Below are 25,701 nucleotides of genomic sequence, written 5' to 3'. Positions count from 1 at the left end.
AAACTGATTTAAGTGGAATTAACCTGTATGCTATTACATTTTCAAAATGTATTTTTTTGGGAAGAAATATAAAAATTCTCATGAGTGATTGTATCAGAAAATGTCAAATTAAAACTTGCATTCAAATTCTGCCTTGAAGAAGTGTAAAGTAAGGAGTGAAGGCCATCCTGAGGTACTACAATCATATGGAAGGAAATAAAAAAGATATGATGGCAGCCTTCAAATTTTGGCCAAGATGTTTGTAGCCTCACCATACGTTCAGCTTCACCTATTTTTTATGGTTTGATTAAGCCTCACTGACTCTTCCCCCATAATTTTATTTTGCTAACGCCAGGGAGGTCAAGCAGCAAGAGGAGGAGCCCGAGGTGGACGTGTGGGATCTGCTGAAGAACGCGAACCCCAGCGAGTACGAGAAGATCGCGTTCCAGTACGGCATCACCGACCTGCGGGGCATGCTGAAACGGCTGAAGCGCATGCGCAGGGAGGTGAAGAAGAGCGCAGGTGAGGATGGGGCAGAACATCCCTGGGCTCTGTGGTCACACACAGCCATTTGTGGGGTCTGTGGTCACACACAGCCATCCCTGTGCTCACTGCTCACACACATCCCTGTGCTCACTGCTCACACACAACCATTCCTGCGCTCACTGCTCACACACAGCCATCCCTGTGCTTACTGCTCACACACATCCCTGTGCTCACTGCTCACACACAGCCATTCCTGTGCTCACTGCTCACACACAGCCATTGCTGTGCTCACTGCTCACACACATCCCTGTGCTCACTGCTCACACACAGCCATTCCTGTGCTCATTGCTCACACACAGCCATTCCTGCGCTCACTGCTCACACACAGCCATTCCTGTGCTCACTGCTCACACACAGCCATCCCTGTGCTTACTGCTCACACTCATCCCTGTGCTCACTGCTCACACACAACCCTTTGCCTTAAAACCCAAATATGCCTCACTTCCACACAAAAGAACTTTCACACTACAACTCGTTCCTGCAAGGAGTCAATCAGAAGGAAGCTCTGGTCCATGGTGGAAGCATAAACACTTTATCCAGCTCAGGGCTTACCTAAAGTATCCCCTCCCTCTCAGACAAACACTGGTTCCATCTGGAATAATGTGCCCCAGGTGTGTGGAAAGGTGTAACCTGATCAGGCAATACAGAAATTAGACCTTTTGTTACCATCAATATCTTCTGCTCTAAACAGAGGTCACTCCAAACACAGCAGCAAAAGGTGTCTGCTCTTCATAATCTCGTTTTGCACTTTATCTCCATTGCTCAGAAATCCCAGAATGTCCTCGCCAGACCCTCCACCCTGCACTGGGTGAGGACATTCAGGCCTGTCTGTCCCCATCAACCCTACTGAATAGTATGAGAGGTGTAATGACTTACAGAAATATATATATACATGTGTCACCATCGAGCCAGAAATGACACAAATTCACTCAAAGGCTGGTTTGCAGGAGAAGTGTGTTTAATACAAAAAATCCTCTCTTTTATAGACAGATTTGGCACATTCTACTTGATTGGCTAGCTAACAAAAACATCTTTCTCACAGTCCTTGAGAGGAACATAAAAACAGAGTAGAAAAACACCACCTGCAGGTGGTTGTTGAGAAATTATCATCGTTTCTACTATTCCCTAAAAAGTCTCACAAGTCCACTGTGAGAAAACGAAACCCGTTTTCTCCTCTCTGATCAGGCTGCTGCATCCACACACATGTGTATATGAAATACATGTTATGCCACAGAACATGTTTGCACACACATATAAATACAATTACACTATTGTGGCATCTGCTTGTTCCTGGGCAGCATTTCAGAACTGAATGCAGTATATACATTTCCTGTGTCAGTGGTTTCCTGGAGGTGTCCTTTTTATGTGGGTGAAGTCCTCCACAAATCCAGCTGTAATCCTGATATACCCTCTCTCCTCACATCATAACATATGTTATGGTTCTACACATTCATTTTTATTTATTTATTTCATTTTATGCATCTAGCCGGTCCTATTTGGAATACAGTCACACTGCAAAGTCTTGAAGAGATGCCAGCTTGATATTGGTCAGGATAGCCAGTTGTGCACAGCTTTGTGCTTATTCTAGTGTTTCTAGATGATTCCATCCAGACCAGTGTGAGAATATCTCGTGATGTATAACATTGTGTGCATGTATTCTGACAGCTTTGTTGAGATTTATGCAATGTCATTTCAGCATCCATGTTCTTGTTTCCTGACCTCATGTTAAAATAAATCTTGACTTCCACAACAGCTTTTGCCAAAGGCCTCGATCCTGCATACCAGGTGGACAAAGGAGGTAAAGTCAGATTCATGGTGGAGCTAGCAGATCCAACAGTGGAGCTCAAGTGGTATAAAAATGGCCAAGAGATACGACCAAGTGCAAAGTAAGTGATTTTAGCATACGTGAGCAATAAAATGGACACACATCTCCTCCCTTGACAAGTTTGTTGCCCAGTTCTATCTCTTTGTTCAGGCTGTACCAATTTTACTGCTGAATTTCATGAGATGTGAAGAGTATGCAAATGATGCTGTGTTGCTCAGGACCCAAAAAAGTACATTGTAGGCTAAATGTAATATAGATTTTCTCCTTTATCTCAAGACAAAAGTCTTATAGATCCTCAAAATGTGTGGTGCTGTTTTCTACTCAGTAGTTTTCAAAAATGAGGAAGCGCTGACAGTAAATAAATCACTTGTCCTTGGCCATGTGTCTGGAGGGGGACACAATCTTTCTACAGTAATTTTGTGCTAAGAGCAGAGATTTTACATCACACACTTACCCATAAACCCCAGGAAAAGGGGTGTGAGTTTTGTTTCATCTAACACTACTCTGTTAACACCCTGAAGTCACAGCCTGCGCCATCAGTCATGAGCAACAGGTCTAGTGTACACAAGTTTCTTCACCTGAAAATTGGTTTATTTTCTGGCTTTTCCTAGAAGTGCAAGTGCAGACATTTGAGTACATGCAGAGCAGTGCCTGGAAGTTGATCCCAATAATTTTTGTGGTCACAACCAGCTCTTAGAACCCGGTGCAGAAAATCCCATTCCACACTCAGACACACCTGGGGAAGATGTGCATAACAGTATAATGTTTATCCAATGTTTCTCAGCAGCACAAAGTCCTTGACAATTTTTCCTCTGTCCAGTAAAAAAATGTAGTAATTAACAAAAGACCTTTTTACAGAAATGAGGCAGATTTCCTTCATTCTGTTGAAATCAAGAAAGGATTTTAGTTAAAATTCATGATTGACAAAAAAAATGGATAATGGAGTACCTTTTCTTTAGCCCCTGTATCTGGCATGAGCAATTCAGAGGGGTTTTGCAGGCAGCTCTATGGATTCCTCCCCAGCAGAAGGGGCTGGCTTGAGGGCTCCAGTGCATTTCTACCAGAAGCAGCTGTCAGATGCTAACGAGCTTTGGTCATTACAAACCTGGAGCAGATCTAAACTGGTGACATAAAGGTGAAAGGCTCCCTATCCCATTACCAAAATCCCCTATCCCATTACTGATATCTTGTGCCATCTGGCCCACCAATAATATTAACCTCTTAACTTTGGCTATTATTACACTTCACAAAAATGTTGGAATGAGTGATGGTGTCCTCTTACTGGTTATTTTCAGCTTTACTCATCTAGAGTTTCAGACTCCATTTTATTTGCCATCATTTGACTCCAGCTTCTTTTTACTTTTTTAATTTCTTCTTTTCATATCACCCAGACCTGGGATCTTGGAACAGGCCAAAAGCAGTTCATTGTCACTCTACACCACAGCTCTTTTTTTTATAGAAGTCTATGACAGCTCTGTTGAAACTTGGAAATTGCTTCCAAGGACAATTTTCCCAGTACTGTGTAAACCCCTGTATTTTTGCCTCTAAAAATCCCTACAGCACTTTCTACATAAAACAAAAGGTGTCCAGAAGTTTTGCTAATGTGTCTTTGCTGCATTCCTGTCCAAACAGATACATTTTTGAGCACAAAGGAAACCAGAGAATTTTGTTCATCAATAACTGCACGATGACAGACGATGCTCGCTATTACGTAACAGCTGGTGATGAGAAATGCTCCACAGAACTGTTTGTGAGAGGTAACTCTGTCAGCTTGGTGCTGTTTCACCTGCCCTAAATTTGTGTGGCTTCTCTGGCTGCAACAGAAATTATCAGGGAGGATCTGGTTAGGTATATTTTTGAATTTGCATTAGCAGCTGTTAGGATCACTTGGTATTTCTGTGATCCCTGGCCATTTATTTTTTCTCATCCTGTAGTTAGCAGCTTAGTGAAAACCCTGAAATGGGGATACACTCAGCTTGGTACTGTGCATTGGACTCTGATATTGTCCAAGTGCCCTCAGGTGAGGCTTTCTAGAAGCCAGTTTTCATTCCATTTGCACTGATTTGAGGAAATACTCTATCAGCATTTATGAATGGGAGGCTGTATCTTCAGTCTCTTTGCTCCTAAGGTGTTGATTATCAAAGCAAAACAGGTATTAATAGGAAGAAATTTATACTTTTATTTATGAGTTATTATTTGCTCAATTAAGTATATTTATACTTTTATTGAGCAAATTTCCTACTAGCATTCTAAAGAGCAATTTTCTGATTTAAGGCAGAAAAGGCTGTACTGATACTCATATTAGAACTTGAAAATAATACTGCCTTCTATAGCGAGATTTAGAAAATCTCTTTCACTTGGTTTTCCCTCTCAGATCGTAAATCTGTAATTTTTTCTTTCCAAAGATCCTCCAATTTTGGTGACCAAAGGCCTGGAGGACACCAGTACCTATGTGGGTGAACGAGTTGAGCTGAGCTGTGAAGTGTCTGAGGATGATGCAAACGTGAAATGGTGAGACATGCTTTGAACAGCTTCCATGAAAATAAAACCCAGAAGCCTTTAATCGTGGGCAAAAATGAGGGCAGCTTTTTCCTAAAACAGTAAACTCGAAAATTGTTAAGAAAATCTCAATAAAACCTTATTAAAAATGTAGCAACACCAAAAACACCCTTATACATTCATGGATGAGTTTGTTTAACCTTCTCTAGTGCCTTACAGTCTTATAAAGTCTCCTCTTAGAGTTTCAATCCGTGGAAGCCTTACTTGCACAGGACTTCCTTTGGAAAAATAAAAATTCTTTCCTTTCCATTAGGTTTAGAAATGGTGTAGAACTTTCCAACGATCCCAAATCTCGGTATCGGATTAAGGTTGAGGGTAAAAAACACACTTTGGTCATAGAGGAAGCTGCCAAAAATGACACTGCAACTTACTCAGTAATGACAACTGGAGGGCAATCAGAAGCCAAGCTTTCAGTTGACTGTGAGTATCATCCACCTTGCTCTCCAATTCATGTGCCACAGAAATTAACAATTTTCTTGCCTTTCCCTGGGAGTTAAAAAGGAGACTTAACTCCCACAGCAATTTTTTTTTTCTGTGAATCTCCAGAATAATGAAGAAAACTTCCCTTTAGAAACTATTTCCAACAGCAGGCCATGAACTAGTTCTGCTTGTTAACTTCCTGTCACACCATTAATATGGAAAACAAAGCAGTCCATCCAAAGGTACAATAGGTCAACAAAGTGAATTTTCAAGGGAAGTATCTGGTTTTTCTTCAGTCCTCTCAGGTTTTTACAGGAAAGCCAAACCTAGGCACAAGCACAGGACTGTGTAATCCTCTCAGCTTTGTTTGTGCAGTACCTCTTTAAAGTTCTTGTGTCTTTAAACAAAATTTATCTGGTCCATGCTCTTAAATTATCTTGCATTGTGCATAAATGAACATTTTTACTTGTAATACTCATGCTACTCTTGACTATTTTGTACAAATTGGCACCCCCATGGTTACTGAGCTCCATCACCTTTTTTAATGCATCTGCTTCTGTGTTCCTAAGTGAGACCTCTGAAGATATCACTTGCACTAGAAGACCAGACTGTGAGGCTGGGACAGGAAATCCACTTGAAGTGTGAGATATCTGAGAATGTGGAAGGGAAATGGTACAAAAATGGGCAGCTGATTGAAGCCAGTGACCGTGTAAAGCTTTATCACAAAGGAAGGTAAGCCTGTTGTGTATTGACGTGGCTTTTGGTGGAATGACACTGTGGAGTTGTGCCAATATGTGGTTACCTCGCTAAAAATTATCTGCTTATCAAGCCTAACCTCTGTCCCTCAAGACATATTTATTTCTGTCATTTTAAAAGCCATGTCTCCTTGCTTCCTTTAAGCTCATTTTGTAATCTTCTTTTGTGTATTTTGGCTGTGGAGGACAATAATCAAATCATGGATCCACCTAAGTTCAAGCTGTTTTCTTGCCATTACCATTGCTGTTGGTATGGGATATTAAGCAGAAAAATAAAATTATTTTTAGACATTATTAAAATATACAATTCCTTTTCTCTTTCCTTTCTCTGCCTCTTTTTCTCATAGCTCCTGTTTGTATCAACTCACAAAGATGGTCCAACAAAAGTCAGAATATTCCCACAATGGGATCACCTGCAGATTTTTTCTTAAACAAGCAAATTGCAATTGAAGGGCAGCAGCATAGAATCCCTGTGTAGAAGAGATTACACTCCTGTATTTTCCTTGTTCTGTGTTCAAACAAACAATATTAGAATTGGTTACTTTATTTGGTGGTTGTCTCGGTAATATTTTGTACAAAGCACGCAGTGTTTAATCACCTAAACCACCACTGAGCAACAAGCAAAGGATTTTTAGTCAGTAATTTTACTCACTTTCACAGATCTCCTAAAATTTTCACAGGCTTTTTCTTATAGCCTCAAGCAGTCTTCAAACATAATTTACACAGACTTCTTTCTCAATTCTTTTACAGGATCCACAGATTTGTTATACCAGTTTCTGCTGTCGATGATGAGGGTGAATACATGTTTGTGCCAGACGCCTACAACATTAATATTCCATGCAAAGTACATATTGTGGGTAAGTAGACTGCACAGGCACCTGTACAGAACATCTTCCTGGGACATTTGGAAACTAAAAGCAGTGTGAATACCCCTGACAACAGGCACTTTGTATCCTCTATCCACTTCTCAGACATACACTGCTGTCTTTAAGAAGTGGCTTGTTAACATTGCAAAATGTGATTTGGTAAGAGAGGATTAGAATAAGCACATATTTACCTATTCACTAAAAACATTAAATGCTATCTAGAGGGAAAAATTGTTCTGCCCAGATTTGATTCATTCAGCAAACCAGGAGGCTTGTAAGTGATCCCAGTCCTTCAAACAAAAATGAAACAGGGCATTGACTATTCCCACAGCAATGCCTCACCAGCTTCTAGCTGCAACCAGCAACTTGGAGAGCAATATAAATGACCAGTTTTAGAAAACATTTTTTTTAACTGAACCTGAGAGATGTGGAATATCTGTATTACAAAAAGTATTGCTGGGATTTAGGCAGAATGAAAAGGGAAGGGGTACTAGAGGGGAATGACCATTGTTATATTTCTAATATGTTAAAAAAAGATGCAAGAGGATATTAATCAGTTGCTCTCCATACACACAGTGATAATTTTGTTTTCAGAAAATGATTGGGGTTTATAAATTTTTAAACTGTAAGGACAGTGAAGGTTGAAGCGTGGTTAAATGTGCCATTAAAAAAAGCCCACAGCTGAAATTCTCAAGAGCCACTTAGAGGAAACTGCTCTCAGAAGTTACCTAAATATACATAATTCTGCCTCAGGGAAACAGTTGTGTGTTTTTTCATATGGTCTTTTTATTCCAAACTGTCTATGGTGCCATGATTTCTTTTTCATCAGGCAGCTATTTCCTTAAATAGATTTTTCTTCACAACAAAACCCAGTTGCTTAAAAATACCAAGAAAATAAAACATAGAGCACGTTTCTGTGTGTTGCAGACCTCTCAGGTCACTGAGCTCTCAGAGCAGCAGCTGCATGTCTAACTTGGACAATCTCTCCTTTTTCAGATCCTCCTAAACTTCACCTGGATGGTCTTGGGGAAAATAACACTGTGACAGTCGTGGCAGGAAACAAACTACGACTCGAGATCCCCATCACTGGTGAACCACCTCCAAAAGTCTTTTGGAGTAGAGGGGACAAGGTACATTGTCACTGTAGATGTTTCTTTAGCTTAACCAGGTTAAAATAATCTTCATTATAATCTTTAGCCTTTTGAAGAAATTTATTTTAATGGCAGAAAATAAGGGGGAGATGCCTTGTATTTAAAAATGCTCATTGCTCAAAAAAGAAGGTTAAATATTAATAAAGATAAATACTATTTAGTATTTTTATGTCTTTCTAAGGAAAGCCTGAAATTAATAAGGAAAAAAGATATGGGCTTACTATAAAGAATAGTAGAGGAGAAAGATATATTGGATGCAGAAGAAAAGTTGTGAAAATTTACCAAATGGCTACTTCTTCCATACAATCCATGCCCAGAATAGCCACCTGGTTTTGGCAGGAAGCCATGATATGGTCTGGTTCTGGAAAATGAATGATAAATTTCTAATGGAGTTCAAGTCTCAAATGAAACAATAGACTGAGAAGCTGGGGTTTTGCATCTGGTGTCTTAAAGCAAAACTTTTGCTTAGATCAATCCCTAGCTGTGTAAATACCAAAATAATTGTTTTTCACATTTAAATATTCATTGAGCAATGTAGAAGCTGGGACATTTTACCACTGGTGCATTCATCAAACCTATCTGCTCCAATCTGTGACCACTATTTTTGAAATATTAATTGTAGTGTCACCACTGTGGTCCTGTCCAAACAGGGAATTACTCTAGGAGAGCTCCTCCTCCAAAATATGAGACAGCATTTGAAATCTGTGAGGAGAAACTACTGACCATTACAATCACTCTCACCTTTAAAGTGAACTACTTCCTTTTGATCTGACTTTTGGAAGAATCAGCTATTCTTTTTCCATCAAATTAATGATACATGGTGTTGGCAAAAGTGTGTTCTACCTCGAAGGAGAAGCCTAGTGCCTCATCCTTTGTGTTGCAATGAGGAGTAAACAGTTATCATGTCTTACTTATTTTAGTTATTTTTTCATTTTTTTCATCATTAGGTGACTAAAATGCTGAGGTTTGGTGTGGTTTTTCTTATAGTTGCTTTAATATTTTTGTTGAAGTGACCTGTACTACTTGCAAATTTTGATTTTTGAGTATTTTGACACTCAAATCCAGACAATATGACTTTTTCCTCTGCTCTCTGTGGCTCCTAGATGGTCACAGACAGTGGAAGAATCCGGGCAGAATCCTACCCAGACAGCAGCTGCCTGGTCATTGATGCAGCCGAGAGGGAGGATTCGGGTCCTTTCAGAATCACCTTAAAGAATGAGGCTGGAGAGGACACAGCTCTGATCAACATCAAAGTCGTTGGTAAGTCGTGTGAAACAGAGCCCATGAGCCATGCCACTGGGGTAGAGTGTCACAGACATCTTTTATGGAAAATCCTTTCCTCAGGATTTTTCCTCTTGGGAAGCTGAGAGGCCTCAGGATCAAAATGTAAACAATGATTATCTGCTGCTGTGGAATGCAACAGGTGGATCTGTCATTGGTCCGTGTTGGTTGTTTTTAATTAATGGCCAATCACAGCTTAGCTGGCTCAGACAGAGAGCTGAGCCACAAACCTTTGTTATCATTCTTTGCTGTTGTACTCTTAGCTACCCTTCTGATGAAATCCTTTCTTCTATTATTTTAGTATAGTTTTAATGTAATATATGTCATAAAATAATAAATCAGCCTTCTGAAACATGGAGTCAGATCCTCGTCTCTTCCCTCAGCCTAAGACCCCTGTGAACACCGTCACAGTAGAGTCTCAGGAAACTTCCATTTTCCTATTTTTCCCCATTTTCTGGTGTGGAATTGGGTGTTACTGAAGGGAGTAGGAGCTTGGAAGGGATTTAAGTAGGAGTTTATTGCTGCTTTGATAGGGGCCAGACTGCTCTGATTGGCTCAGGCTGTCCCGATCACTCCTGGCTCTCCCCTCTCCCTGGGCTGTGGGCTCTGTCTTGGCACAGGCCCTCCAGAGCCTCTCAAGTGTCTGACCTTGTCAAAAGACCTTGGCATCCATCCATTCCTAACCACCAGCCAGGATCCACTAAATTTATTTTCCCCCCCACTCTCTCTCCTCATTAGGAATTCCTTTTGCACCTCAAAAACAATTTAGATTTGTTTCTTATTTGACATTTTTAATTTCATCCTATGCAAAAAGATGAAAGATTTTTTTAAATAATATTTACTTTGTTTTCAACAGATGTTCCCGACCCTCCTCAGGCACCAAATGTGACTGAGGTGGGTGAAGACTGGTGTATTATGACCTGGGAACCTCCAGCAAATGATGGGGGATCACCCATTTTAGGTACATACTTTTTGTTTTTTTTGTGGTGACTCTCTAATACAGACAAAAGAAGCAAACACCAAACAGTGGATGCAGCAGGATCAGAGTTTAGCCCAGGCCCTGGAAAGTGGTGCTGGGAATATCCAGTAGCTAGAATGTTCTACCTATTCTGACTTTATCAAATTCCTGTTTTTCTAATGCTTTGAGATTTGTCATTTTCTATCTTGTTACATTATAATGTCCCCTAGCTGAAAGACAACCTCTTATAAAACCAAACTTGGCATTGCTATTAGCCTGTTTGTGTTAGAAGGAAATTTCAGAATTTACTGAGTAAAATGGAATATCTTTTAATAAATACACCAAACCAAGAAGAAGGCTAGAGGGGCCCAGAGGTCAGTAGGACCAGGCCCTTTTCACTCTGAAATAAACACAGCAGCCTTCTAAAGTCCAAAAGAAGCTCATGTATGGCTCTGAAAGCAAATAGGTGACTCTCAGATAGCTTGCAATGAGGAAAATTATCACTCTGAAGCTAGGAGGGAATATCGAGGTGTATCCAGGTAAAAAATTGTCACTGGACAGTAAAAAAATAGACCTTTTATTACTGACCTTTGTGCCACTTCACTTATTATGATAAAATCTTTTCTGATCAAAAGGATATTTTATTGAGAGGAAAAAGAAACAAAGCTCCAGGTGGATGAGGCTGAATTTTGAACTGTGCAAGGAAACAACTTTTGAGCCAAAGAAAATGATTGAAGGTGTTGCTTACGAGGTCCGTGTGTTTGCTGTCAATGCCATTGGCATGTCCAAGCCAAGCATGCCCTCCAAGTCCTTTGTTCCTTTAGGTAAGTAAACAAATGCAGAGATAGGTATGCATTTAGAAAATAACCATTCATATGTTATCAAAATCACCTAATTATATAATTATTTATTAATGTGACAGCTAGAAGGCCCACAGTGACAGGCTAACTCAGTGGCCTTTTCATATAAAGAAACAGATTTTCAAACTATGGTGACAACCACAAGTGTCATGGACATATTATATGAAAAATCCTTTGGCTAGGATACTTTTCTCCTGAGAAGCTGAGAGGCCTCAGAAATAAAATGTAAACAATGGTTATCTGCTGCTGTGGAATGCAACAGGTGCATCTGTGATTGGTCTCATGTGGTTTTTTTAATTAATGGCCAATCACAGTCCAGCTGTCTCAAACTCTTGTCAGTCACAAGATTTTATTATCACCCCAATCTTTTCTATTCCTTGCTAGCCTTCTGATGAAATCCTTTCTTCTATTCTTTTAGTATAGTTTTAATATAATATATATAATAAAATAATAAATCAAGCCTTCTGAAACATGGCGTCAAGATTCTCATCTCTTCCCTTATCCTTGGACCCCTGCAAACACCAACACAGCACAAGTCCCTGTAAAAGAAAGCTGTCCTGTTCTGTAGATCAGCAAAGGTTCCCCCCTTGCTCAGCAGCACCCCCAGAATGCAGAGGAGGAGGAAGGAGGGAGCTGTTACAGCTCCAGCATGCTCCCTTCTCGCCAGAATGCAGCTGCTGAGGTGGAATACACTGCTCCCAGCTTGAATACGCTGCTCCCAACTTCTCTGCTCTACCAGCCACAGCCGCTTGTCCTTCTCTCTCCCCAGCAGGAGGAATTTATCTCCAGGTCAGGCTGTGAGCACATATGGCATGAGGTAGCTGCTTTCTCCTAGTGTGGTCCTAACTGGCAAACACGTGCCAGGGATGATGGATGTCGCCCTGATTTTTTAGGATTTTCTAAGCCTTCTGATGTGTACATTCTTGTGACAAACTTTCTCACACACTTTCTGTAAATAACTCATTGTTTTGCATTCTTTTATGGAGGAGGAGAAAGTTGATGGACTGTTGGTTTGACCAGTGTCACTGGAGAGGTGGCACTTTCACCTTCCAATCCACTGTTACTTTTGGAAAACTATAAATGTTAAGAGTCAGAAAGTAAACTTCCCTTTTTCCTTCACCTTGAGAGCAGCAGTGTGTGCACTTGTGTACTTTCATGTCCTATAGTGACAGATGAGAAATCATCCTGGTAGGCAGGACAGCCTGCCACCTGCAATGCTAAACCAGAGAAACACAGACCATAAACATAAACCTTCCACGGTAACACAGTGTTCTGCCTTCTCCCGGCTTGCTGCAGCTGTCACCAGCCCCCCAACCCTGCTGGCAGTGGACAGTGTGACCGACACCTCGGTGACAATGAAGTGGAGGCCCCCGGACCAGATCGGGGCGGCAGGGCTGGACGGCTACGTGGTGGAATACTGCTTTGAAGGAAGTAAGTGACAGCACCCGGGGTGCCTGACCCACAGGGAACGTGGGTGAGACTGTCTCCATTTTTTCTCTACAGGTATCAGGTACTCTGGCTGTCAGGCAGAGACTAATCAGGCAGAAAACCTCAAGGAGCAGGGTTTTGGTCAGGCTTCCTTTGGTTTGTATTCCAGACGCCACCCCCTGATTGTGGTTCGACATATCTTACCCTTGATTTGAAATCCAAATCAAAACCCATATAATCTGTTGTAATGTACCATGTACCATGCTAATAACTCCCCTCTTTCAGGTGCTAAATGAGAGTTAGGGCAGTAAAGAGTTCACTGGTGGATGAAGGCATAGGAAATAATGGCTACAAGTGTGGCCCAAAATATTGGGTCAGGTTGGCTGGGTTTTAAGGACAGGAGGTCCCTAATACCCAGGTGTGGTAATCCCTATGTTGACATATTAATAGCTTCAAGTGCCAGTTGAAAACACTGAGACAGCCTCATCAATAGCTCCTGCAGAAGTCATCTAGGTATGCAAAATCCATGTCTAGATATTTAATTTCTCCAAAATTTCAGTGCAGTCTTGGGGATCTTTAGCTATGTCAGTCTAAGACAGAAATATATTAGAACTGAAGGAGGAAGATAAAGAGAGCGAATTAACTTTTGAGAGCAAAACAAGAAGGAATAGGGAAATATAAAATGATATTTTACAACTAAGAGTCTTTTGGTGATCAAGCAGCAGAAACTTAGTATTTTCCAGCAGATTTTCTTCTGAACTGGCATCAAATTAAGCCTATTTTCAAAAAGTCAAATCCACCAGCAAGTAAGTATCAAATAGCCTCTGGGGACCCACACCACCAACTGCAGCAATGTTGTGGATGTGGATGAAGGGCACACAGTCATCTTCATCTCCACTGTTGCTTTTAACTGTGCTGAAAATCAAGCAAGGGGTTGAACACCTTTTCTCACAGAGGCATTTATTTCAACGGAAGCTCTCCATGAACACAGTCCATAGCCTGGAGACAAGAAATAGAGGACAGAACGTGTCATTGATGCCGTCACATGTTTCAGATTCAGAAAATCCAGGAGAACAGTAGGTCATAAACGCGGCCAGGTGCCACGGCATCAGAGTGCACTCAGCCCTCTCCCAGGCAAAGGGGAGAGGCTGTGAAGACCAACCCCTGGCTTTTCTCAGGAGCACTCAGCATCTGGTAGTGTTGAGATGAATGTCTTTAAGGAGCAGGACTGCAAGGAGCTCCGAGACCCGGAGGAGAGTCCCTGAAGGCAGACACAGCTGGAATGGTAGGAAGGGTTTTCCTTGTACTTTGGGAGGGAGCTGTGGGAACAGCTCAGAGTGAGTCAGCGTGCAGTCTCCCATCAAGGCACAGTGTTCTGACTCTGTTTCCACTGCACAGCCCAGGTGTAGGGGGATATGAAGGGGACTGTCAATGTGAGGACTTCAGTGTATGCTGTATATTGTGTTCTGTGTAGCATTGGGTAGAATGGAAGAGAAAAGTTAAAAGTGCTTCATATTAGTGATATCCCAATCAAGTGATAAGAGAGGATGAGAAGTACAGACAGGTTAATTCAAAGTATGGCTTTGAAAAGGAATCTTCTACATCTGTCTTTAAAGGGCTGTTAGAAGAACATTGTATACCTGTTAAATGGAACAAATTCTTTACTTTTTTTTTCCAGATAGGTTTTAAACACATGAAGATACAACAAAATGGCAGCCAAGTCTGTCATTTTACTGTTACCCACCTCAGTTAAAATACAATGGGTACAATGTATTTTACATAGTTTTGAGTGTTTATGTATATCTATATATACCTCCTATATATGCATATACATCTATATATACACAATTGACATTATGTATATATGTTATGAAATGCTTAGGAAGAAGCAAGATAAGTAGAAAACGCCAATTTTAAAATACCAATTTTAAAAGTCATGTTATTGGATTATTCATTTTTTTCTCTCTGTTCACTTGTTTTTTCCTTTCTTGCAATATCTTAGTGCCTCTTTTTTCTCAGCCCTGTTCTGCCTCAAACTAATTTTTTCTGTAATGTTTAATAACTCTTTTTAATTTCAAGATACTTTTTATGACTGTCTATATCCATTCTGCTTCTTTTTTCTCCTAGTTATCTGTCTGTAAACTCATCTGTATTTACATTCTCCATTCTTTCATTGTTGTCACTGAAGTAGTTTTCAAGAAGGCTTTTTAGAGTCTTCCTTAACATAGCAATCATTAGGAGGAATCACAAGCTGACAGTAGGAAGATAAAATATATATATAAAGATAATTTAGAAGAATAATGTATCATAAACATTGGTTTGGCTTTGCAAAACTGGTATTTCCCTTTAGTCAGAACCACATAACTTGATCAACATGGTGGATTCTTGGAGTTCTTACCTATGTACACTCCATGCATGTTACTGAAGTACTGGAGTCTCATCATGAGTATCCTGACCCAGCATTGCATAGCTGTGAATAACATGAATATAGAATATATATGTGTATATATGGAGAGAGAGAGCTCCCCAGGTGTTTTTATAGCCAGTAAATAAGTACTTCAGAGACTTTCTGTTGGCTGAGACCTCTGTCAGTGTACTCATCCAGGACCATGCTAAAATACTAGAATAATATTATTATTATCCTGAAAATAGACAGCTCCAGGATTACAGGAAATCCAGGACAGTGATAACTTTGTTCAGGGAATAAAGCCTTAGGGTTTACATCATATCTGTCACCATCCATGGGTCTGGTCTTCTTTAATCTTCTATCTATGTTACCTTTAGCTAAATGTGCTCCCTTCCTTTGTTTCCTCCAAGTTTTTTTCCAAGACCTCTTCTTTTTCTGTCTCTCTTACTCAGAATTTATCTCTGATTTTCTTATCTCTTCTACAATGTGTTTTCTTCTCCTTCTACACTTTCTCTCATCATCATTTTGTTTCATTTCTCTCTTCCAAGTGTTCCTTTTGTCTCCTTCCTTTCATATTTCTAGGGCTTTTCTGGGGCCCAAAAAACTCATAGAACTTTATATCCTCGTCTTCTTTCATCCTTTATCTTTCCTGTGGGCATCTGTGTATTCTGTGATCTGGATGCCCTCTTTCCATCTCTTTTCTCCCTAAACATGAGTTCTCTAAATCTGTAAAGCCCAGCATCTATCTTTGCATACTTACTAACAGGAATTGCTAACCACTGACAAAATGCTCCATCTGTGTGAAAGTGGGTGTCTCTGATTAATTTTAAAGATGGATTCTCTCAAGGTATATCGACAGATCAGTCTGAGGAATTGGGGGAGCCACCTTTTAACCTGGAAGGTACAGTATTCCACAAAGGATATAAGTCTTCTTTAATAAAAGAAAATCTCTCTTCATAAATTAAAGATAAATTCCTGATGGTGAATTTTAGGGGCAACAGTCTATGGAATTTTCTGTAGCATAGGTGTAAGGGGAGGGGGAGAAACTTGGGAAGCAATCATTGATTGAAATCCTTTTCTGCTTGAAGCTTGAAGGAAAAGTTAATTCCTAAAAGCAAGACAGTTATGAAAATGTGCCACAGCACTACGCGCTAGTTCTGCAGGGCTCTCAGTTGATAACAGTTCTCTGTCTTATCTGCCCATTTCACAGTGCTAGCTTTACATGGTGTGGGAGGTATTGATCCTGACTTGCCTGTTCATAAACCTGGCTCCTGTGCCCAGCAGTGTCAGGGCAGTCTGTGCTGGGAGGACAGGGTGGATAACAAAGTATGGTTTGTAATGGAAGCTGTTAGAAAAGACTGTACTCTTATCATCACTCCATGAATTTCGTGCGACCACCTGGGGGTAGGATTAAAAATCCCAGAATGCTGTAATTATGTGAATAATGCTGACACAGCCTTCCTTTTTTTAAAGGCATGAGGAGAGATGGCATTTCATTGCAATGTGTAAATATTCTGTGTTTCTTTTATTTCTCAGTTATACTTTCAAGGGTACTCAGTACTGGCTGAAATTAATTGCAAAACCCATTTCTCTTCAAGGAAGCTGTTAAAGCAATGATGAGTGCTTTGGCAAATACATTCTTTTCCCCCCTTGTTTTATTCTAGCTGAATTTAAAAATCTAACCATTTTTCTCTCTGGTACACTTAAATTATAGCCATATTCTAATAAGATTTGCATAATTATATAAATATATAAAAATATATGAATATACAAATACATAATTAGCAGAAAGTCTGTAGGGTTTGAAACATTCTTCCTACGTGTGAATATGAATCTACATTGTGTTACAGCATAATTAGAAAAACAAAATAGAAAAATAAAACCACAAGTCTATTACTGTCCTGTAATTTTCTTTGTCCATGCAGTGGATGTATTTATAATTCCCTGTTTTTTGCATTTTTCCTCCTCCCCTCACTTCCCTAAACCAGCTGATGAATGGATTGTGGCTAACCCAGAGCTGACAGACAAAACAAAGTTCACCATCAATGGCCTTCCAACTGGCTCGAAAATCCTTGTGAGAGTAAAAGCTGTGAATGCTGCTGGTGAGAGTGAGCCCAAGTACCACCCACAGCCTATTTTAGTCAAGGAAGTGATAGGTAAGATCCTGCTGCCTACACTTGCCCACAAATACACCCTGTTTCCATACTAATATCTGTGTTTTTTTAAGGCTAATATTTGCTTATTATTGTTAACTGATGATATGGCCTTACAAAGCCATTGTATGGTGGCTAGAAATCATGAAACCATTTTTGAATAATTCATAATTTTGTTTCATTTCTGAGCCTTTATTTCTCAGTTTTTCAGGGCATTTTTTTTCTGCAGAACTTGATCCTGATGGTATTTTTTAAAAGTTCCTCTAAGCTTCCCTCTTGTAATGCCATCATTGCATTTGTGTTATAAAAGCTGATGGTGTCCTGAATGCAACACTGGGGGGACCAAGAAATTTAAGACACCTCACTCATTAGTACTTCTGGGAATTTTAGACCACACTGTCTAATTTTTATACTGATACACATCAGTGCTGCCTTGGTTAGAAAGGAAGATTAGTGCTTAACACAAGCTTTTGTTTCGTTCAGAACCTCCAAAGATTCGTCTACCAAGACACTTGAAACAAACCTATACTCGAAGAGTTGGAGAAACTGTGAATCTTGTTATTCCTTTCCAGGTAAGAACTAAAAATACTGACAGAAAAATTATTTTTTCCTTTTCTTTTTTGCCTTTTTTTTTTTAAATATTTTTTCTTTTTAACTGATTTCTCTGTAACTTTGGCTAGTCAGCTACCTTAAGCACATGTGGATGTACTCTGAAGTACAGAGGTGCTTGAATGTTTTTGGTTCATCATCTCAAACAAATTAAGTTCAGCCAAGTGATGAACTGGGTAACTCACTCAGGCAGACTGATTGGTCATCTGACATCCAAAGGACACTTACAAATCTTCACGGTAGACATTGCACATGAGACAATTGCACAATACAAAGGGATTGCATTGGAAGCAGTTAAATATGGGTATCAAGAGTGGAACAGTAGCATTTAATAACTTCCTTGCCATGAGAGGAAAAGTGAGGGGAAGAGCAGGCAGACTGCAGCTGTTAAATCCTTGAGATCACAACTGTAAAATGACTATTTCTAAAATATGTAACCAGTTTTCCCACAGCATCATGCTAACCTTCATTCCTATACCTTTTAAACAGCACCAGCCTCTCTCCTTGCAAGGTCCTTTTTCTGAATAAAAGAATTATGGCAGAACTCATTTCTATTTCATGTCTGCACATTTGAAGATACTGGATGGGCATAACTCAGCTTCACAGGGGCTGTTAAAAGCCTCATAAAAGCCTGATCAGCAATACACTGCAAGATATATTTTTCTTGAGAAATAAAGGAATATTTTATTCCTTATTCTGTATTAGGTTATTCTGTAAGATAAGGTGTTCAAAATGGTGTGAGATTACCCTTTTCAGACAGCACCTGCAAACTGTTTGCCTGTGGAAGGCAAATTCCACAGCAAAGCATGTGAAATTCATTCTACTTTAAGTACCTGTATTGGGCACTTAGACACACGAAAAATGGCACTCAAAAGAGATCAATCCAGCCTTCCTAGCAGCTATTACAACTTCCTTTGTAATGAAAGAAGAGAGTTTAGGATCCCTGGAGGTTGAATCTATTACTTTCCTCTTTCACTGGCAATGTAGAGAATGTAAGCATTTCCAGAGAGTGAAATACTTTGTTCTATATTTTCTGTGGGTTATTTTTTCTCCCTTTTCCTTCAGAAAACTGGAAATTATTTGTCAATTTAACCAGAGAGATAATTGTTCAATATAGTGAGAAATTGCAAATATTTTCAGTCTCCTGAGCAAAAAGAAAAAAAAAGGAGAGAAAGTTACATTTTAGGTGAATTGGTATGATTGCATCTCTAAATGGCGTATAATTTTAAAAATAATTCTGTTTCTTTCAGTGTCACAGACATCTTTTATGAAAAATCCTTCCTTAGGATTTTTCCTCCTGAGAAGCTGAGAGGCCTCAGGAACAAAGTGATTATCTGCTGCTGTGGAATGCAACAGGTGCATCTGTGATTGGTCTCATGTGGTTGTTTCTAATTAATGGCCAATCACAGTCCAGCTGACTTGGACTCTCTGTCCGAGACAGAAGCCTTTGTTATCATTCTTTCTTTTTCTATTCTTAGCTTGTTCTTCTGATGAAATCCTTTCTTCTATTCTTTTAATATAGTTTTAATATAATATATATCATAAAATAATAAATCAGCCTTCTGAAACACGGAGTCAGATGCTCATCTCTTCCCTCGTCCTAGGACCCCTGTGAACACGGTCATATTTCAGGACAGTTTTTACTTCCTGTTTGGGAAAAAAAACGGGAATTAAACCCATTTCCTTCTCTTCCCTTTTCTCTCAAAAAAAAAAAAAAATCATACCGAAATTGTTTCCTGGCTCCTTGCAGGGAAAACCAAGGGCGAAAGTGTCGTGGGAGAAGAACGGTTCTCCGATCGACAAGAACGACATCAACATCCGCAACACGGAGCAGGACACCATCATCTTCATCAGGAAGGCAGAGCGGGGCCACTCCGGAGAGTACGACATGAAAGTGGAGGTGGAGAACCTGGTGGACAAAGCCACCATAGACATTCAGATCGTTGGTATGTTTGGAGAAATGGAAATAGATCCATTTTCCCAAGGCCACGGGAAATGGGAATGCTGCCATCTTTCTTGGCAGCGATTCCTCTCCATGTTCAATTACTTGGCTGTAGGTTTGGGGTCTCTCAGGAAATCTCCATACCTGATAGGGTTGTTGGAATGTGTCATATTCTTTTTTCTCTGTTAAGCCTCTCAAGGTTCTTGTCTATCCAGGATGCAAGATTTTTCCTGTTGAGTGGTACCCATAGACAGTAATGGTAGCAAATTCAGAGTATGTTTGTCACAAATGCAGTGTGGAAGAAATCCGAAATGCTGAAAGTAGGAAAGGCAGACCAGAAAGCACATTTATTTTTCATTTTTATCTATTCCAATACATAATAGGCAAAACTGGCAGCACAACTTTATTAAATTTATTGTAATTCTGACATGCCTTCACTTTGGAAAGTTTTATTTTGCAACCATATCTTTCTTTTGACTTTTTTTTTTTTTGAAAGAAAGACAGAGAAATCAAACTAATGGGAAGATGTGTGTGGGAAAAAGATAGAGAAAGCAAAAAGCAGAATGTATCATTTTTTTGTTGCAGATCGCCCAGGCCCACCAGAGGTTGTGACTATTGAGGATGTCTGGGGAGAGAATGTGAATTTATCATGGAAGCCACCAAAAGATGATGGCAATGCTGCCATTACTGGGTACACTATTCAAAAAGCAGATAAGAAGAGTATGGTAAGTAATAAGGAGATGTTTAAAAGCTGGATGTACTCATGAATTCTCCCTTTTACAAACAAAAAGTTTTGCATGTTTCAAAGTATGTAGGTGGACAAAGCACTAATTTATTAGAATTTGAAAAATCTCTTCAGGACCCTCTAAAAGTTCTAAAAGTCTTTTTCACTAAGCCTAGAAGTGGAAATATTTTCAAATTATTCCAAAGAGGAGGACTAAAAATGGGAAGAAGAGAAGTAATTCTGCATTTTTCCTTTGCCTCAGGAGAGAAAATAAAACCTTAAAATATTAATTCTGAATCTAGTAAGCTGCTACCAGAAAAAAAGTGTTCCATTGCTGCTGTTTTCAAACCAGCAATGTCACACTGTGTAAGTCATTGATACTCCTTTATTACCCATGGCAAAACAGTACATAGGTACTTCTGTAACTGCTCTGAAATTTACTGATGAAAAGTGCAATACAGAAATATTCATTATTTTCATTAAACTAACAAAAATTTTAAGAAAAAAATTTTAAACTGTACTAAAAAAAGTACAGCACTTTCTTAAAAGACAGTAGTCAGATTCTCAGATTTAACATTTACTGCAAATTTAAACACTGGAAATCTAGGGCAATATTTAAGGAGCTGCCTTCTCCAAGAAAATCTTTTGCTGTCCTCTCTTATCCCACACATTAATATGTTGGTCTCCATCATGATCTGATCAATTAATTCTTCCTATGCCTCTATTTTCTTTATTTTCCTTCCCATCCTTCTTCTTCTTTTTTTTTTTTTGTTTTTCCTCCTTCTCTTGAGACTGTAAGAAGATAGGGTCTGTGGAACAGTGACCAGAACAATTTCCCCTCTAAATTACTGTGATAAGGAGAAAGTAACAACAGCAAGCAGCATTTAGGGTTCAGTGTGAAATGGATCATTCAGGTCACTTTCCTCACCATATCTGTGGTGGTGCATTTTGCAATTCTGGCACAGCTGGTCTTCTACAAAAAAACTGTTTTCCCAAAGGAACTTTGGCTCTTAATGTTGACCAAATATGAATGCAGACTGTGGTACAGGGAACTCAGCACAAGTTCATCTTTAGAAAAGCAAGAAAACTATTTAGGGCAGAGTAAAGGAAAGCAAAAACATTGCTGTGGTCAAATTGCACTTTGTATTAATTGCATTTTTAGCATTCACCTCCTTCAGCTCAGATTGTTGTTTAGGTATTGTGTAATAGGACAGAATTCACACATCCTGTTACTGCTGCAAGACTGAAGCACTGAAACCCACTTGCCCATCTTGGCCTTTAGATATCAGAGGACCACAAGCACAGAAGAACATTTCTCATGAACACTCAGCCTGTGACAGAGAGGGCAGATTAGTGCAGTGGCCTCTTGTGAGTGCATATTACTGCAGAATGCCTTCCCCAAGGGAATGCAGTTTTGTTATCTGCAACTGTACTTTCTCTGTCAGCAGTGTGGATCAGGAATGAGGGAGCCTGCCTTTCTCACACAGCACAACCTTTGTAAGCCTGCAGTTCCTAAAATGAGCCCTTCCAGCTGCCAGTGTAACAATTCAGCAGGGCTCGGCCTTGACTGCTCAGCAGAGAGCTCTGCTGCACTGCCATCATCACTCATTTCACTATTAATTACGATTAGCTGCATTTCATTATTAATTACTGTTAGCTGCATTCTCTTCAAAGAAGAACCTGCTCCCAGAAGCTTGATGATCCTTCCAATGGATGTCTGGGTGACACAGGGTGCTGGGGAGTGTTGTATTGCACTAAATAGTTTTAGTTGTTGTTTTGCACTGGGTTATTAGAGATTTGCACAGAGTAGTCTTTATATGGAATAGTTTTTGTTATATCATGTGGTTTGCTATTTCCCTCTCCCATCACATGGTCTCTCCCTAACCCATCCCTCTGCCCAATACTCCATGGTGATCTATTCCCTGGTCAGTCCCTCCCCTTGCCTCTCCTTACTCTGGTCCCCATCCTCTGCCCCCCATTCCCTCAGCTATAAAACCCCCTAAAGGCAGCTGGCTGGTCTCCTCCCATGCTGTTTTTTTCATCTGGTGGTTCTCAAGTCAATAAACAGAGGACATTCATTCCCATGTGGAGAAGAGCATTTCCAGTCTTTTGCTTTTGTCTATGTAAGATCGTTGGGCTAAGGTCCATAGCTACCTGGATTGGACCCAAAAGAGCCCAGACAGACATGGTCTTACAGATGGCACCCAACATGGGGGAGAGCTGACCCTGTGTGTCTGTGTGTCTGTCCTTTCAGGAGTGGTTCACCGTGATCGAGCACTACCACCGCACCAGTGCCACCATCAACGAGCTGGTCATAGGCAACGAGTACTACTTCAGGGTCTTTGCTGAGAACATGTGTGGCCTCAGTGAGGATGCAACCATGACCAAAGAGAGTGCTCTGATTGCAAAGGATGGTTGGTTAATTATCCATGCCTCATCAAGGGGGAGGGGGGTGCTCAGAGGCTGGAAGGTGGCTTGAGGTAAAGGCCGTGTCTCTAAAGTGTTCAGAGATACTCCCAGCCACAAGACCAGGTCCAACAGCAAGGACATTTCCTATTTAGACCTCTTGGTTTGTCCACATAGCTCATAGTCACTGTTTTTAATCAGGAGTGGGACATTTCTCCCATGATCTGACATTTTCTATGGTCTTGGATCTCAGACTCACCACATGACCACTGGCACATATGCACTGATAAGAGCTGGAGAGGAGTAAAGCAGCTCTGTTAGAAGCAGGAGGTCACTGCCCTCCTCTGGAGATGTGGCATCAGCTGTGCAGGCACTCCCTCCACTTCAGGCAGGATGCAACAGAAAAGCATAGCCCCTGATTCACATCTCTTGAAGGTGGGGCTAGGCAAAATCTGGTTCTGCAGTCAAAAATCATGACATTTCAGAAGATGTCAGTTGGAAATGGCACTGTAAACTTAAAAATCACAAATATTTCCTATGGAGAGGAAATTCTAAAAACAAATAGCTTACAGGATGAAAATCAAAGCAGTTTGCCTGAAAGAAAGGAATACATGACTGCCATGATGCAGAGGACAGACACAAACCTGTACAACCCACACAGCCAGGCTGAAAGACTCTGGAGTCATGAACAAGAGAATGGCTCTAGGAATTATTTTTCAGCACTGCTTACTTGCCCTTCTCATGAGAGCAAATATCAGGCCTAAGCTGCAGAGAAGTCAGTATGAAAGCTTGGATCAACTTTCAGTGAAGCAAAGCTGCATAATGATACCTGTGCACAGGAATAGATGTCTGTCTGTCCAGCCACTTGAAATGCCAGCTGAATGTGTGGCTGAAGAGGATTTGTTGGTGGTAATCTCCATTGCAGAGTGGACACAAACTGGCAGTGAGAAAATACATTTTTCTACCATGTTTTCCTTGTTCAGAAACTGCATCCATTCACTGTATTATCAGTGCACTGTTTGAAACAGAAAGAAAAATAGATTTTTAAACACAGGGACAGTTTATAATCAGAGCAAACTGTAAAAAATAATTGGCAGCAGAGTGAACAAGGCTTGCCAAAGACAAGCATCCTGCAGTATATGGAGGATGTATATACATACAGCTCTGCTCTGTGGCATGCAGGCACAGACACAGAATGAACCTGTATTGCTTTGTGTACCACCTGCACAGGAAACAAAGAGAAGCTCTCAGACATCAATGCCATAGCATAATCAGGTGCTATAATCACTGTGCAGACCCACCTCCATCCTCCCCTGCTAGCGCAGCCACTGGAGTCACGTTGTACCTAAAGCAGTGCAGATCAGAACTGACTCTATGCATTTAATACACTTGGGTGTTTAACTACCTGCCAAGGCTCTTTTTATGAATGTTTAATTTTCCCTTCACAGGTAAAGTGTACAAATACCCGGTGTACGATGACTTTGACTTCAGCGAGCGGCCGCTGTTCACGCAGCCCCTGGTGAACACGTTTGCTGTCGCTGGCTACAACGCCACCCTGAACTGCAGCGTCAGGGGCAACCCCAAGGTACAGCACAGCCCTGACAGCAGCACTGAAAACACCAGAGAGTTTAACCTGACAGGGAAAATTACATGCAACTTTTACCATTTAACTCACAGACCAGGCTGAAGCAAACAGACAGGTGTGGGTTCTAAAGAATGCAAAAATAAAGGAGCTGCTTGCCTGTGCTACAGGCACTACAATAGTTAATGCACAGATAAATCAGTGAAGGGGCAGAACCTCAGGAAAAGGTTCCCAGGACTTTGCTGGGACTCTCACTGACAACAGCTGTACAGTTAATATAGCAATAAAACTTACTACTAAAAACCATAATTATTCTATATTCTATTAGCTCTATAAAGAGCTAATTATTCTCTAAGTAAGCACATTGCAGGAATGCTGTGGGTGCCAGGTTGTTTCTCAGACCCACTGCACAATGTGTCTTGCACTTTCTTTTGAATTGTGTCTTTTTGAGATCTTTTTTTTAGTGTGAGAAACTGAACTGGCCTAGTAAAATGAGAAATCCCATGTGCTGTTCACCCTTCATCTTCACAGTTTCTGACTGCAAATTACTGTGGAAAAATATGTTTTTCCTATTGACTCAGAGTAATTGGATGTCAAAAGCTAATCATCAGCTGTTTGCTATCATTACACAGTTCTTGTATTGATAACAGGCTTGTACTTATGACTTTAATTAGCTGATAAGAGCAGCACTGAAAATAAAAAGTGCTAAAAGCTAGATGATGCAGCCAATGCTTATCTTTAAGATTTACAGTTTCCCTTCTATCACTACTTTATTATTTTTTATCATTTCTGGATTACTCAGCTTTAACTGGACACCACAAAATAGGGGGTAAAATATTTCAGTTCACAGGTTTGTGCATTTGGACTTTCTTGTTGTTGCTTGTTTGGCTGGTTGTTGTTGCTGTTGTTTTTCCTTACCACAGCCCAAAATAACGTGGATGAAAAACAAAGTGCTGATAATGAATGACCCGAGGTACAGGATGTTCAGCAACCAAGGCGTGTGCACCTTGGAGATCCGCAAGCCCAGCCCCTACGACGGAGGCACCTACACCTGCAGAGCTGTCAACGAGCTGGGAGAGGCAGAGGTGGACTGCAAACTGGAAGTGAGAGGTAAGAAGGGCTCCAAAACACTGCAAACACCCTCTTTGCCTGAGCACTGTCTACAGAGCTGAAAGGATGCAAGGCAAGTGCAAAAGGGAGTTCAGCTTTCCCTAGTTCAGCTGTTGATTGAATCAATATCTCTGTTAGGA

The 25,701-nt window shown here is 40.4% G+C and overlaps 1 protein-coding gene across 1 annotated transcript in view; it reads left to right on the top strand.

The window, feature by feature from the left end:
* Positions 1-25,701, top strand: part of MYBPC1 (myosin binding protein C1) — a 48,890-nt gene that overhangs the window by 17,415 nt on the left and 5,774 nt on the right. The window contains exons 11-31 of the mRNA XM_054281795.1: positions 335-501; positions 2,279-2,411; positions 3,983-4,107; positions 4,756-4,861; positions 5,163-5,329; positions 5,899-6,061; positions 6,835-6,941; positions 7,947-8,080; positions 9,205-9,361; positions 10,239-10,343; positions 10,976-11,164; positions 12,497-12,631; positions 12,704-12,784; positions 15,868-15,936; positions 17,024-17,191; positions 17,672-17,760; positions 19,548-19,743; positions 20,325-20,464; positions 22,718-22,877; positions 24,318-24,454; positions 25,375-25,561. Coding sequence (XP_054137770.1) covers positions 335-501; positions 2,279-2,411; positions 3,983-4,107; positions 4,756-4,861; positions 5,163-5,329; positions 5,899-6,061; positions 6,835-6,941; positions 7,947-8,080; positions 9,205-9,361; positions 10,239-10,343; positions 10,976-11,164; positions 12,497-12,631; positions 12,704-12,784; positions 15,868-15,936; positions 17,024-17,191; positions 17,672-17,760; positions 19,548-19,743; positions 20,325-20,464; positions 22,718-22,877; positions 24,318-24,454; positions 25,375-25,561 — 2,915 coding nt within the window. The remainder of the gene's footprint in view (positions 1-334; positions 502-2,278; positions 2,412-3,982; positions 4,108-4,755; positions 4,862-5,162; positions 5,330-5,898; positions 6,062-6,834; positions 6,942-7,946; positions 8,081-9,204; positions 9,362-10,238; positions 10,344-10,975; positions 11,165-12,496; positions 12,632-12,703; positions 12,785-15,867; positions 15,937-17,023; positions 17,192-17,671; positions 17,761-19,547; positions 19,744-20,324; positions 20,465-22,717; positions 22,878-24,317; positions 24,455-25,374; positions 25,562-25,701) is intronic.

The sequence above is a fragment of the Melozone crissalis genome, unplaced genomic scaffold (assembly GCF_028551555.1).
Source record: "Melozone crissalis strain CALT ecotype California unplaced genomic scaffold, PUWL_Pcris_2 ptg000033l_1, whole genome shotgun sequence".
NCBI classification, from domain to species: Eukaryota; Metazoa; Chordata; class Aves; order Passeriformes; family Passerellidae; genus Melozone; species Melozone crissalis.
This window is presented reverse-complemented; position numbering and strand designations above follow the sequence as displayed.